Source organism: Alnus glutinosa, chromosome 7 (assembly GCF_958979055.1).
Source record: "Alnus glutinosa chromosome 7, dhAlnGlut1.1, whole genome shotgun sequence".
NCBI lineage: Eukaryota > Viridiplantae > Streptophyta > Magnoliopsida > Fagales > Betulaceae > Alnus > Alnus glutinosa.
In genome coordinates this window covers 11,143,410-11,158,878 of record NC_084892.1, presented here as the reverse complement: position 1 = coordinate 11,158,878, position 15,469 = coordinate 11,143,410, and the positions used below count along the sequence as shown (strand labels likewise).

The 15,469-nt window shown below is 41.1% G+C and overlaps 1 protein-coding gene across 1 annotated transcript; it reads left to right on the top strand.

The window, feature by feature from the left end:
- The first annotated feature begins 808 nt into the window (after nt 1-808).
- LOC133872848 (pentatricopeptide repeat-containing protein At1g80270, mitochondrial-like) lies at nt 809-14,080 on the top strand. The gene is made up of 3 exons (XM_062310468.1): nt 809-965; nt 1,183-1,783; nt 12,661-14,080. Exons 1-3 carry the CDS (start codon nt 931-933, stop codon nt 13,903-13,905), a joined length of 1,881 nt encoding a protein of 626 aa, XP_062166452.1. The 5' UTR covers nt 809-930; the 3' UTR covers nt 13,906-14,080.
- The last annotated feature ends 1,389 nt before the right edge of the window (nt 14,081-15,469 follow it).

Below are 15,469 nucleotides of genomic sequence, written 5' to 3'. Positions count from 1 at the left end.
GACCGGGGGTGTTATAGTCTGACTCTGCTTCTTATGAAACCTATTGTGCCTCATCTTCATTTGAGCACTGCATATACTCTGGTTTGTCAAATGTGTGATCGCATTCCTCGCTTGTTAATCCCCAGTGGTCTAGTTTGGATCTTGAGTCCAAATCCAACATGGACCATTCTCATCAATGGCGATATGTTTTGGAGGCGAAGGATGAAAACAAATTGAGGAGAGAGTATAAATTTTCTTAGTCAATAGCCTTGTGCTTTGCTGACCCCAACACTGGGGGCATTGTGAGCGAGAAAACCCAAGAGATCTGTGTCTATGAGCACATGTTCAAGGCTAGTCTCAAACTTTCTTTCTCGAGACAAGTTCGGGAATTATTGTGGTACTATTATTACACGAAGGTAGAGTTAATGGCACAGTTTGGTAACCATTTGTAGAGAAAGAATTTTTCTTGAATAGTAATAAAATGTTATTGATGTGAAATAAAGTAGAAAGAAATTTGAAATTTTTTTTATGAGAAAATGAAAAAGTTTTGTTTTGTAATATTTATTTATTTATTTAAATAATAATAAAAAATAATTGATGACTTGATGTGCTATAAAAAATAAAAAAGTTATAATATTTTGATGTTGGCTTTGTTGTTTTTTTTTTTTTTTTTTTTTTTTTTTTTTTTTTATTGTTTGAGAAGCGAAAAAAAAAGGGAAAATGGTTACCAAAGGGTGCCAATGCGATTTCGACAAAATGTGGGGGTACTTCTTGAATAAGAAAACCCTACCCAAAAATCGCAGTCCCGAATTGGATTAAATTACAAAATGGCACTTGGGAGGGGTTTTACTTTTTAGGGTTTAAGAGTGTGCCTCACTGCCTTCCCTTTCGCACTACTCACTTTCTCCGTCACACCACAACCACCATTAAGGCTTCTGATTTCTTTTCGCCATGTGGGCTCTTCGTCGGGCTTCTATTCCTCTCAGGTAACCGTTTGCTGGATCCTGTATGAAAATCTTCCCCGAGAAGCGTCTTCTATATTTCATGACACCTCTTTCTAAATTATTATGATTTTCTGAAAGAATTCTCCAGTAAATTCTATGAAGGAAAATCCCTATAAATGAATAAATCTTAAATGATTCATGATTCTCTTGTGGTAATTGTGTGCTTTGATAGTTTATTTCTTTTTTCTTCTGTTTTCAGGAGCCCAGGATTCAGCATAGGAATTTCTCGGGTGTCTTGTGCTAAATTAGAAATACTAAGTCCTAGCATAGAGGAGGACAAGGCTGGTACCCTGGAGTCTCCTCAAGAGGCATTTGATAGATGTCTGTATTTGAAGAGGTTTTACCACACTACATGTCGTTCTTCAAATGTCTTTGTGGTTAGACAATTTTCTTCACAAGCTGGGGCAAAAAGCAGTGGAGAGGAAGATGACTTGGAAGATGGGTTTTCTGAACTTGAGATGCCTTCTAGTGCCAAGGCAAATCAAGATGGTAATGTAGAGGATGAAAGTGATGATGAATTAATTTCCGAACCCGAACTTTCTGATGATGGTGTTGATATCGAAGAGCGTTCTCAAAATGAGCTGGAGTTACTAGACTCTGAGACCGACCCAAGTGAGAAAAAAGTGGTTAAGAAGTGGGCTCAATCTGCACTGTTCAAAGCCATCTTGGATGCTCCTGGTTTGTCTATTCATAATGCTCTTGATAAGTGGGTTGAGGAAGGAAATGATTTGAGCCGCGCAGAGATCTCGTTGGCCGTGCTTAATCTTCGTAAACGCCGGATGTATGGGAGGGCATTGCAGGTAAATTTACGTGATCTTATCTTTACTTAAAATTTAATTAAATTTGCCAGCTTAGGAAATTGCTTTTTCTTGTTCTCATACTTGATATTTTTGGACTTCAATTGCCAATCAAATACTTTATTGGGTGGCTATTTGTGTATACCTATGCTACATAGCTGTAATTTGATTTGTGCAAACGTATGATGTGTACATGTATACATGTATTTTTATGGGTCTGTGTAGTTGAAATCATCCAACGGGCAGTTATACTGAAGATGGATCTCCATTATCAATGAGAATATGGGCTGGTCAAATGTAAATTTTCATTGGAATACAAGTTTTAATAAAGCAGTGCAAGAGTGGGAATGAATCTGTAGTTTATGTTTATTGCTGTGTTATACTTTACCAAAATCTGTGGTTTTTTGTTACACCAAACAAGAGAGTAAATTTTTCTTGATGTGTTATACTTTTCCAAATTTTGTCTTTTTGCTGGAGTTTGTGTGTGTGTGTGTTTTTTTTTTGGTTCCTTTGGATCTAGGTTGGTTGTGGGTGTTATGGAAGGTCGCAGTTGATGGTGTTTTGGAGTGGTTATGTTCCCTGTTATCTGAGCTTGCTAATGTATCGAAGGCACCATGGGCAGGTTCTTCTTTGTTGAATCAAAATTGTTTGAGTTTATCATCCACTCAGGAGGTAAAACCCTTTGTGTACGTATTATTGAGCCGAGAAAGGGCTATCTCCATTCGGTACAATTGGGAAGAGGAGTTTTTTGGTTGTTTTCGGTGGTTGGAGAGGTGGCTCAGTTAGATAACAATAGGGTTTGTTCGTAAGGTCAGAGACTCACTGTGTGTATTCCTGTGCCGAAGGTGCTGCAATTCTCATGGTAACTATTTGGCCATTGAAGAAAATTGTGGTGGCAGGTGGAAGGGAGTCATTCTCTTCTCCAAAGGCAAGCATAAGTGAGGATGGTGCGGGTTTGTAGAGGTGTTGCGTTATCTGTTGTCACCGTTCATCTTCGTGAACCTTGCACCTCCTGCCGTTGTTTTGCCACCGCTGGCACCCCTCCATGCACCTCTAGACCAATTGTTTGCTTAGGTATTCTTTGGTAAAAGGGGCCCGATCGCTTCAAAAGACAATGGCGGTGAAGGGGCCTCTGTGGTGGCGCAACCCTCTCAGACAACTCAGAACACGGCTATAAAATCCTACAGAGTTGACCCGATTGTCCTTCCCATCGATTGTAAATGAGGACAAAACGAGGAGGTAGGAGCAGCAAGGTGAGCACTTTTCTTCCCAACGTGGAAGATACAAAAATCCAAAAGAGTACTTTTTCAGTACTCGAAACGCTTGGTAGCTGGCCATGATAAGCTTTCGAGCATATTTGCATATGTGTGGATAAGAGGGGAAAAAGACACGTGGAATGGGTGAAGGCCCAGAAGACTCTAGTGTGGATTCCAAGCTTGAATATAATGAAGAAGGCCCCCGAGCAGGCTGGGCTTGAGGGTTTAGACTATTAAATTCAATTTTGTGCTACGGGCTCGGTGGAGATCAAAAGCGCATGCCACAAGAGGGAACAATGTATAAAGGTTTAGTACTTGTATTGGGCCCATCTGCAGGTCCTCGCAGTCAATTTTATTTCTCATATCCAGCGGACATCTCCCTAGGGCACTAAGTTTATATGGGCTTCTCTCGTGTGCTTTCTGAAGGCCCAAGTCCCAATGGCCTTGAACCCATTTATGGTAATAGGTGTATGGCCTGAGCTGTGCTTCCTGAGCTACCCCCCTCTCTGGTGAGAGGCTCTTGCAGGTTCACAAGTTGTTGCCGTTTACAGACTTTGCATTGATTAATGGTGAACGTTGAGATGTTGGTGAATCCCACTTCCAAGTCAGCCATAGAGCTTCGTGTGATTGCGAACGTCGCATCAGTCTCACTCGTGATTGGGTCACCTCCAGCATTGGATTTAGTGTCTTAAATTCAATTTTGTGTTACGGGCTTGGTGGACATCAAAAGCGCATGCCAACAAGAGGCAACAATGTATAAAGGTTTAGTACTTGTATTGGGCCCATTTGCAGGTCCTCGCAGTCAATTTATTTCTCATATCCAGAGGACATCTCCCTAGGGCACTAAGTTTATATGGGCTCTCTCATGTGCTTTCTTAAGGCCCAAGTCCCAATGGCCTTGTACCCATTTATGGCAATAGGTGTATGGCCTGAGTTGTGCTTCCTGAGCTACCCCCCTCTCTGGTGAGAGGCTCTTGCAGGCTCACAAGTTGTTGCCGTTAACCAAACTTTGCATTGATTATCGGTGAGCGTTGAGATGTTGGTGAATCCCACTTCCAAGTAAGCCATAGAGCTTCAAAGTGTGATTGCGAACATGGCATATGTCTCATCGGTGGTTGGGCCGCCTCTAGCATTGGATTTAGTGTTTTGCTCTCTCTACTGTAGGTCCTCCTTGGCCTCTTGCTCAGTCTTAGCTTCTATTTTGGATAACAACACTAGGCTTACTTTTCTAAAGGGGCCTCCAGTGAACCCGTAAGTCTATGTACAATAGCTGTGCTGGAAGGCTCTGTATGTGGCTTCAACAAGGTATTGAGGAATCTATATGGGGGAAACACCATAGTCGTCCATGTGTCTTTCAAGCCAGTTACTATGTTTTCTCCTTACAACAAAGAGGGTGCTATATCTAGGGCCTCCGTCATCTCAACCCCCCGTATGAGACATATTGCAATTTTAGATTGGGTTAAGAGACCTATATATGGTTTACAACAAAGAGGGTGCTATATCTAGGGCCTCTGTCATCACAACCCCCCGTATGAGACATTTTGCTATTTTAGATTGGGTTAAGAGACCTATATACGGTTTAGGAAAATTTCAAGGGGGTCTCATACAACAGGAGGCTTTGGAGTTATTTTTTGCTATTGAATCAAGATGTAAAGACCATTCCATAACTTCGGGGTGTTTGAAAAAGAGACAGAAGCAGGGTGAAAGAGGTAAGAGAACTTCTCAACTTGTCAAGCTGTAGAATTTAGCCCTTATGCAAGAAATCAGCTAATGGCAAAAGTCTAGGGGGACCTGGATAAAAGAAGGGGATCGTAACACCAGATTTTTCTATCGCCTTACTAATTCTCACAAAAGAAACAACTTTATCTCTAGTCTTTGCCTTGACGCTAGTGTTACTTCCGATCAAGAGCTGATCAAAGATACAATCACTCATTACTTCAAGAATCTTTTTTCTGAAACATCTCCTTGGCATCCCACATTAGATGGTTTGAAGTTCCCCCCTTTAGATTCTACAAAAGCAGAGTGGTTGGAGAGACCGTTTCGAGAGGAGAAAGTTCTTCAAGCATTGCTTAGTGAGGATGGAGACAAAGTGCCGAGACTTGGTGGCTTCACTATTGCTTTTTTTTTTTTTACCGTTCTTGCTGGGCGTTTGTGCAAGATGATCTCATGCGAGTCTTTCATAATTTCCATGAGCATGAGATGTTCGAAAAGAGTCTCAATGCTACTTTTATTGGTCTCATCCTTAAGAGCAGTGAATAGTTGGAAGTTAGAGATTTTAGACCTATCTGCCTGCTGGGGAGTGTTTATAACATCAAGAGAAAAGTACTTGCTATTAGAATGAATTAGGTGTTGGGAGCGCTCATTTCGAATAGCCAGAATGCTTTTATTAGGGGAGACATTCTAGACTCAGTTCTTATAGCCAATGGATGCCTAGATAGTAGGCTCAAATCTGGAATTCTAAGCGTTCTATGCAAGCTGGACCTGGAAAAAGCTTATGACCATGTCAATTGGGAGTTCCTCCTATCTCATGAGGCGTAGTGGGTTTGGTACTAAATGGAGGAAATGGATATCTACTTGTATTTCCACGGCCCGCTTTTCCATCTTGATTAACAGTAGCCCGTATGGTTTCTTTGGTAATTCTTTGGGCCTTCTCGAAGGGGCCCTCTCTCACCCCTTTTCTTCTTTAATTGTCACGGAGGCTCTCATTAGGATGTTCTTTAGAGCGCTGACTAGGGGTTGTTTATCAGGATTTTCAAGTAGACATCCTTAATGCTGCCCCTAGAAATATCCCACATGTTCTCAAATGATACACTTTTTATGTGTGATGCAGATAGTGATCAGATCCATAATTTTGTTCACATTATATTGCGTTTTGAGGCATTTTGGGATTGAAGGTCAACCTCCAAAAATCTGATCGCAATAGGGAAGGTTCCACTTGAGGAAGAGCTGACCAATATTCTTAATTGTAGCATCTCTTCTCTTCCCCTAAAGTACTTGGGTCCCTCTAGGGGCTCCTTTTAAATCAAAAGCTATTTGGGATGGGGTAGTCAAGAAAATGGAAGAAAGGTTGGTTAGTTGGAAGAAGATCTACCAATCTAAGGGAGGGAGACTTACTCTCATTAAGAGTGTTATTCAATCTACCTATGTACTTCTTATCCCTCTTCTCATTGCCAGCAAGCAGGGAGTCTAAGTTTCATCGAGTAAATTGGAAGAATATTTGCTCCCCAATCTATAGAGGAGGGAGGGTTGAGAGGAAAAAATCTCATACTGTTCAACAAAGCTCTTCTTGGTAAATGGTTATGGAGATTCGGGCAAGAGGAGAATTCTTTATGGAGACAAGTGATTGTTGAGAAGTATGGAATCTAGAGAGGGGGTTGGAGTTCAGAGGAAGCTTGAGGGCCTTTCGGGGGGTGAGTCTTTGGATGAATATTAGAAACGGTTGTGGTTCTTCCTCCAATCTTGTCTCCTTCAAGATTAGGGATGGATCCCACATTCGCTTTTGGCGTGACGTGTTGTGCGGGGATGTGGCTCTAAAGTACTCATTTTCAGAACTTTATTCAATAGCCTTTAACAAAGAGGCCTTAGTGTCAAACTACTTGGATCCCTCCAACTCTTCAATCCATTGGAATCCAAGTTTCATTAGGGCAATTCAGGATTGGGAGCTAGAATCTTTGGACTCTTCTTGTTTTCTCTCTATGATAGGAGAGTGGCTACGAGTTGTTTTTCTTAACAAATTGAAGGAGTTTTGATCATTTAAATTTTCTTATCTTTTTCAATGGAGTACCTATAGAAAAATTGTTTGGAGCTGAGTTATTTATCTCAGGTTGTGGGCTCCGTTGGCGGAGCCGTGTGCTATTGATATCCTTTCGGTGGTGAGGTATGTAGACTATGAGGTTTTGAGATCGGCGGTGGATTGCATTGTGTTGGAGATACCTCTGCTTGATTTGATAGTCAAGGAGAAGCTTATGTGTTCGTTGGTTAAGAAGAATCTTGAAGCTGGTCTCTTTGTTCGCGGCTCGGCAGGCTCTGCAAGGATGACAAATTCGCGTTTGAAATTTGGGTATGTGGAGTAAGTTGCTTGTCAGGTTCAACTTAGTTGTGGGCCGGTTTGTTGGGAAGTTGTTGGGTCGGTTTGTTGGGTTCTGTTTGGGCCATAAGATTAAAGGATTTCGTTTGGGCCAGTTCATGCCTAAACCCAAATTCAAAGAGCCGATGGAGGTCTCTGAGGTTACCGGTCTTGTGTCGGACCTTGAAGCAGGTCTCGTTTCTACGAAGTGTTTTTAACGTCCGACGGTTGCCCATGGGAGTTTTCATCGGCCGGAGACGACTTCGGTGGTTGTTTCTGGCTTTGTCGACTTCCGGGGGTGGGTGTGTTTCTAATCTAGAGGTTGATTCTGCCAAGTTGTCTGCATCTTCACGGTTCGTCTTTGCCCCCTTGCTAACGCCGGAGATGTTGCCTTCAGTGTCACTGGATGCTCCTCCGGCTCTAATAAGCTCTATTGTTGGGTTTGGTTCTTTCGGTACCTCTTCTCCTTTGCCAAGCAGCTCCGGTGGTGCTTGTTTGACCCTTCAGCTCAGACCTGAGGGGTCTTCTCAGCCCATCTTCGCCCATTCACAAGTTTCTATTTCAAGGGCGGCTGAGTTAGGTGAGAGGCTTCGTTGTTCTTTTTACGTGTCGCCGATATCTAAACCATTTCAGAAATACTACCAGAAGGCAAGGGAAGGTCGATCAGTGCAGTTGGATGAGAATTTATTTGCAGAATCTGTGGCAGTAATGAGGTTGCTTGTCAGTTTTATAGCTGAGGAAGCAGCTGCAGTGCTTCCAATGATGGATTTTGCGGGAGTGACAGATTGTGTGAATGATATTGTTAATCCATCTATTTCGAAGAAGGTTTTCCTTCGGAGGGGGTTCCTCAACCTAAGCCTAGTTGTGAAAGTTTCTACTCCTCATTCCTCGCTTTTAGAGTCGGTCGTGTCGTCATCGACTCTGGTCTAAGACGTTGAAGTTTGCTGAAGAAGGAGCATTCACTGCGCAAGCGTTATAAAATTTGTTATTATTGCTCAGGAAGGATGTGGACAGGTGTATGGAGCATCTTGGACTGGGCCAGTCTGCATGTAATTAGGAACCGGAAAAGGGGACTAAAAATTGTGGGCCTTTTGGGGTTATAGGTAAAGGCCCGTGTGGGAATGTTTCAGTTTCACTGTCCAAGTTGGGACAAGATGAGTTGGCCCATTGTCAAAAGCCAGGATTTTCTGGCTTGGTCTTTCAACATTGCAACCCACAATCAAAGGCTTTTTTGAGAGTGAAGTAGGGGATGGACAATACTGAAGCGGGAACGAGTTGGAGCTTGGAGAAGGCTACAGTTCACTCTATAGTTGGGGCAGAGACCATCGTTCCTGTACCTGAGGGTGCGTTGTGTGATGGAGGAGGAGAACAAAATGTCTCATTGTTAGTCAGAATATCGCCGGAGGAGTTGGTAGTTGGAAAGAATGGGTTGGACTTAGAATGTTCCACAGTAGCGTCTCGCCAGTCTGGTTTTGGCTTAGACGAAGTTGATGAGGCCACCGATATGTTTGGTTTTGGCTCTGTCGTCAAAGAGGGGCTTGCCCAAGAGATGTCGAAAGCTGGTGGAGTACTAATGCAAGCTCCACAGCTCTCCAAATGGTCGCCGTCGACTGCTATGACGGAATCTTCTGGGTCTGGTTCAAAGTTTGTCGATCAGAGGCTTGCAGAAGAAAATTTGGACGTAAGTGGAGGAGTCCTGGAACTCAAGCTGGTCAATAGTTCGTCGGTAGAGGCCAAGGTGGTAGGCAACATAAAAGAAATCATTTCAGTGGGGAAGCAAGTGGAGAGCTTTTTCCGGGAGAGCGGTGGTGGTAAAATGGAGATTGGGTCTATGTCCAAGGGTGAGGAGGGAAAGGAGGAGGGAGTATTGTATTAGTATTCTTTGGACATGCAGGAGTATCTACCTGAAGACCTTTTGTTACAGTATGAAGAAGATGATATAAGGGGGGATTTGGAGGGGTGTGAACCGTTGTTACTCACACCCCTGGCGGTGGATGTGGGAGATGGGCATCATCCTAGGGTGTCACCTAGGTGGGTGGTGGAAACAGTTAAGGGATTTTATCAAGTTGTAGGGTTATCTTGTGAAGGTTATGAGGATAAACTGTTGGCATTATTTGAGGAGATTAAAGCTACCCGAGATCAATCAATGGCAGAATATATGAATACTATTTTGTCTACAACAGGGGCAAAAGGTTAGTGGGAATTAAATAGGTTGGCTTGGTCCCTTTATTATGAGAAGAAAGGGGTACAATCTATTAGAGGCCGACATAGGGGAAGGGGGTCATCTCGTTTTTTATGAAGCTTAAAATCTTAATGTGGAATGTCATAGGGCTAAATGAGATTAATAAAAGGTTGTGGATTAGAGGGCTACTAAGGGAGTGGAAGGCGGATATGTATGTTTGGTGGAGACAAAGATGGCAGCTATCTCAAGGGAGGTGGTGTGGAGTCTATGGGATTGCCATTATGTGGATTGGTGCTATATGGGAGCAAGTGGAGCGTCATGCGGGATTTTGTTAATGTGGGATAGACGGGTGGTGGAGAAGGTTGAGGAGTGTGGGAAGATATACAATTGCTTGTTCTCTGCTCATTACTGGTGATAATGTTGTATGGGCATTTGGGGGGGGGGGGGTTTACGGTCCGAATGATGACAGGGATAGGAGGGAACTGTGGGATGAGTTAGCTGGGTTGATGAATTGGTGGGAGATGCCATGGCGTATTGGGGGAGACTTTAATGTTGTTCGATTTCCAAGCAAGAGGTTAGGTGTTGCAGGCTATTCTGCAGCAATGGAAGAGTTTTCAGACTTCATATTCATGCAGGTTTGGTGGATCTTCCGCTTGAAGGTGGTCAGTTTACTTGGTTAAATAATCAGGAAGATCAAACATGGTCTAGAATTGATAGATTCTTAATTTCTCCAGTGTGTGAAGAACTTTTTCCTGAAGTAACACAGAAGAGATTGCCAAGACTTCTATCCGATCACTTTCCTTTGCTGTTGGATTGTGGGGCGCCAAGTGGAGGGAGCATGTATTTTAAATTTGAAAACATGTGGTTGAAATCGGATGGTTTTGTTGATCAAGTTAAAACTTGGTGGATGTCCTATGAATTTTATGGATTGCTAAGTTAGTTTTTGGCTGATATATTGAAAGCTTTGAAGACGGACTTGAAGAAATGGAATGATGAAGTGTTTGATGATGTAGGGAAGAAAAAGAATGGATTATTGGAGGGTATTTGAGAGCTGGATTTAATTGAAGAGTGTCGTTGCTTAGAGGAGGAGGAAAGGGTTAGACGATAGATATGTCGAGAGAGCTGGAGAAAACTCTCATTTTTGAGGAAATGAACTGTAGACAGAAATCTCGAGCTTTGTTGCTGAAGGAGGGGGATAAGAACACAAATATTTTTCACAGGGTGGCTAACTCGCATCGTAAATTCAATCATGTGGACTCTTTGAATATAAATGGTGCAATGTCCAAGAATCCTGTGGAAATTATTTTCAAGGTTCTCTCGAACAGGTTTAAGTTAGTATTGGACAAGATTATCTCGAACACACAAAATGCTTTAAGTCTTCTATGGATGTGAAAGATTTTCGCCCTATTAGTTTTTTTTTTTTTTTTTGGGGGGGGGGGTGGGAGGGGAGGATGTATAAGATTTTTTTTTTTTTTTATAAGTAAGATTATTTTTGAGGTTCTCTCGAACAGGTTTAAGTTGGTATTGGACAAGATTATCTCGAACACACAAAATGCTTTTATTGGCAGTCAACAAATTTTGGATTCAATGCTTATTGCTAATGAATGCTTGGATAGTAAAATTCGATTGAGGGAATCTGGGCTGCTGTGTAAGTTGGATTTGGAAAAGACATATGATCATGTTAATTGGGACTTCTTGCTCTATTTACCGCAGCATTGTGGTCTTGGGGAGAAATGGAGGGTTTGGATATGATTTTGTATTTCTACGGTAAGATTTTCTATTCTTGTGAATAGAATCTCGTCTGGTTTTTTTATAGCACTTGTGGGTTGTGACAAGTGGACCCACTTTCACCTTTATTGTTCGTGGTGGTTATGGAGGCATTAAGCTGGATGTTGATTGCGGCAATGGATCAGGGTAACTTGATAAGGTTTTCAGTTGAACCCAGGGATTCTTATGCTTTAGCTGTGAATCATTTACTGTTTGCTGATGACACGTTGATTTTTTGTGGAGCGCAAGTAGAACAAATTCGACATCTACGCTGTATCTTCTTATACTTTGAGGCAGCTTCAGGGTTGATGATTAATTTAAGGAAATCAGAAATTGTTCCTGTCGGTGAGGTGGAGGATGTCGAAGGGTTGGCTCAACTCCTTGGATGTCGGGTCGCATCTTTGCCTATGACATTCTTGGGTTTGCCGTTGGGTGCTTCTTATAAGGCCGTTTCTATTTGGAATGGTGTCATTGAGAAAATGGAACGGCGGTTGGTTGGATGGAAGTGGATGTATTTGTCGAAGGGTGGTCGGCTAACTCTTCTTAAAAGTACCCTTTCCAACCTTCCTACGTATTACTTGTCGTTCTATATTCTAGTGGGTGTGGCTAATCGACTTGATAAACTTCATAGGGATTTTTTATGGGGTGGCATTGGAGATGAGACAAAATTTCATTTAGTGAATTGGAACAGGATCTGTACTCCATTACAATCAGGTTAGTTGGGAGTTCACAATTTCATCGAGTTTAATCGAGCTTTTTTGGGGAAATGGTTGTAGAGGTATGGTAGGGAGAGAGGCATTATGGCGATTGGTGATTGACATCAAATTTGAGAGTCTAAAGGGTGGGTGGTGTTCTAAAGAGGTGTTGGGTACTTTTGGAGTGGGAGTGCGGAAACATATTAGGAGGGAATCGGATAAGTTTCGTAACTTTGTTCGTTTTGAGGTTGGGGCTGAGTCACATGTAAGTTTCTGGCATGATTGGTGGTGTGGGAATAGATCTTTGAAGCAATGTTTTCCAATGTTATTTAGTAATGTGAGGAATAAAGATGCGATGGTGGTACTCTTGTATACTTTCTGTGTATTAGGGTTGCGCCTCTCGAAGGAAAGGAAGATTGGGCATTGAAGTCATGTATGTGAGTTCTAAGATGCATTAGAATATGCCTAATTTTATGTTGAAATGCCTAGAACACCCTTAGGAAGTTTTCACTCATCTATCCGTCTTTTAGTTGGACTGCTTATATTTGTTTTTCGCTTTTGTCTACCTTTACGAGGATTTGGAGTGGTCCTTGGAGGATTTTTTAATTTCTTTTTTTCGTACTTTGTATCTTTGAATGGTGGCTTTTGTGTCCCTTTTGCCCGCTTAGTTTTGACGATTTTCTTGTTTGTTTTTCGATTTCTAGTTAGGTACTTTCTTTGTATACTTTCGGTGTACTTGGGGTTAATAAGACCAGTTTATTACTTATCAAAAAAAACATTTTAGAAAAGAAATGCTAATATACTAGCACCAAGGGTATATATTGTCCTTTGTATGTTTGATTTCCAGTTCTTTAATAGCATCAGTTTTGTACTTAAGGCAATGCGACTCTTCTTGTGCTACATTGATTTTGCAGCTCTCAGAGTGGCTGGAGGTGAATAAGCATCTGGACTTTGTTGAGAGAGATTATGCTTCTCGCCTTGATTTAATTGCCAAGGTACATGGCCTCCAAAAGGCGGAGAGCTACATAGAGAAGATCCCGAAATCCTTTAGAGGGGAGGTAATTTACCGAACCCTGATGGCGAACTGTGCGGTTGCCAACAACATTAAGAAAGCAGAAGACATATTCAACAAGATGAAAGATCTAGGCTTCCCAATTTCATCATTTGCATGCAACCAGTTGCTCCTACTCTACAAGAGGATAGACAAGAAGAAAATAGCTGATGTATTATTATTGATGGAGAAAGAAAATGTCAAACCCACTCCGTTCACTTACAAGTTGTTAATCGACACCAAAGGCCAATCCAATGACATAACAGGTATGGATCAAATTGTACAGACAATGAAGGCTGAAGGCTTTGAACCAGACATACATACACAAGCCATTTTAGTAAAGCATTATACCTCAGGTGGGCTTAAAGATAAAGCTGAGGCAATTTTAAAGGAGATGGAAGGTGACAACTTGAAAGATCGTAGGGTTTGCCGAGTGTTACTTCCTCTTTATGCACAGCTGGGAAAGGCTGATGATGTGAGTAGGGTTTGGAAGGTATGCGAGTCGAGTCCCCGGCTTGAAGAGTGCATGGCTGCTATTGATGCTTGGGGAAAGTTGAAGAAGATTGAAGAAGCAGAAGCAGTTTTTGATAGGATGTCGAAAACATGGCAGAAGCTTACTTCAAAGCATTATTCTGTGCTTCTGAAGGTGTATGCAAACCATAAGATGCTGGCCAAGGGCAAGGATCTCATTAAGCGAATGGGGGATAGTGGCTGCCGGATTGGCCCACTGACTTGGGATGCACTTGTAAAGCTCTATGTGGAGGCAGGAGAGGTGGAAAAGGCTGATTCCATCCTGCAGAAGGCAGCCCAGCATAACCAGTTGAAGCCAATGTTCAGTTCTTACATGACTATTATGGAACAGTATGCAAAGAGGGGTGATGTCCATAATACAGAAAAAGCGTTTCATAGGATGAGACAGGCTGGATATGTGGGTCGGTTGCGGCAGTTCCAGGCTCTTATCCAGGCCTACATAAATGCAAAGGCGCCAGCTTATGGGATTAAGGATAGGATGAAAGCAGATAATGTATTTCCCAACAGAGCTTTGGCAGCCCAATTGGTTCATGTTGATGCATTTAGGAAGACCGCCATGTCAGATTTGCTTGACTGAGGAATTTTATGCTTCCTTTTGGATGATGCCTTAGCCACTTTTAGTCTCTCAACTTTCTGCATCTTTAATTTGTGGGCTGAGCATTTTGGATTTTTAGTGTTTCTGTCTTTATTCTACATCCGTACATGCAACAACTTTCTGCGCTTAATCAATCTAATTTTCTGCACTTAATCAATTTACTGCTGATTTTGTTGAAGATTACAGATGGTATGGCAAGTGGTTGCAACCCATCGAGGGATGCTGAGATAGTCTTTTCATCATTTCACAAGAGTTCATGGGGTGTTAGACTTGTAGTAATACAATGATTGCAAATCCAGAGCACATGCTTGAGAAACGAAGTTGGCTGTGCTCCCGGTGCTTAGAACGTATGCGGAATGATTTTTTCATTAGAAAAATGAATAATTTTTATTACGAATGGATGAAAGTAGAATGAAATATTTCAAGTGTTAGAATCTAATTTTAAATGACTATGCTATAATTTAATTTCAATTTTTGTTTTTTATTTGGCAAAACTGTCTTAGAAAAGAATAGTAAAAAATATAAATAATAATAAATAAAAGAAAGGTTATGAACAAATTCATTAAATTCAAACCGTTGATTTTTACCTTATTGTAGTGGGTTGGGGTGGATGGAATAGAATTAATATTAAAAAAACAAAAAATTGTCATAAAATGTTACTTGTAACAGATTTAGCGGTCTTAAAACCATTTAAAATGTTAAATTTAGTGGTTGGGGAGCACTATTATTATTTTTAGTGCATTATTAACAATTTTTTCTTTAATGTTGATGATTATTATTGTCATTATAATATTTGAGATTAAATGACATAGGGAAATACATCCGAAGCTTGCATAAAGTTTCAATGTTATGTGGGGATGTGAACAAAATTTTCATATCAATATCTAGTAACACTGTTTCATTTCTCTTTTTATCGCTCGGTGCTCAAGAAAATTGTATTAATCCTGAACAAGGTATTATACATGACCTTGTTCACTTCCGATATCTTGTGGCGACACTCATGCTTCGCCTTTTGATCATGATAAATAAGCGTTATTTTTAAACGATGTTCAAGAGGCTAGCACCTTTTGTATTAGGATCCTCTCTAGTTCAACTAAACATGAAACGATCCAATTAGTTGTAGTGTAGAGATATTTTTATTAAAAAAATGTGAAAAGACAAAAATAACCCTACACTTATAACTAATTGGATACTCTCCGATTCAACAAGGATCTGTTTCCAGTACGTTTAAGCTACTACACTCAATTTTTATTTTTATTTGGGATAATTGTACCATCGATTTTTGTGGTTGGCCTAAATTACAATTTACTTATTGTGGTATCAACATGAGTTCAAAAATCTATGTGGGTTGGCTTAATTTACAAATCGATCATTAGAGTTAAATTCTGTTAAAATTTTGATTCCAAGGATCGATTTGTAAATTAATCTAACCACAGGAATCTCTGAATTTATGTTAATACCACATAGAGTAATTTATAATTTAGGCCGACTAAAAGATCAATTGTATAATTATTCGTTTTATGCACTCAGAATCTAGATCAGGAAG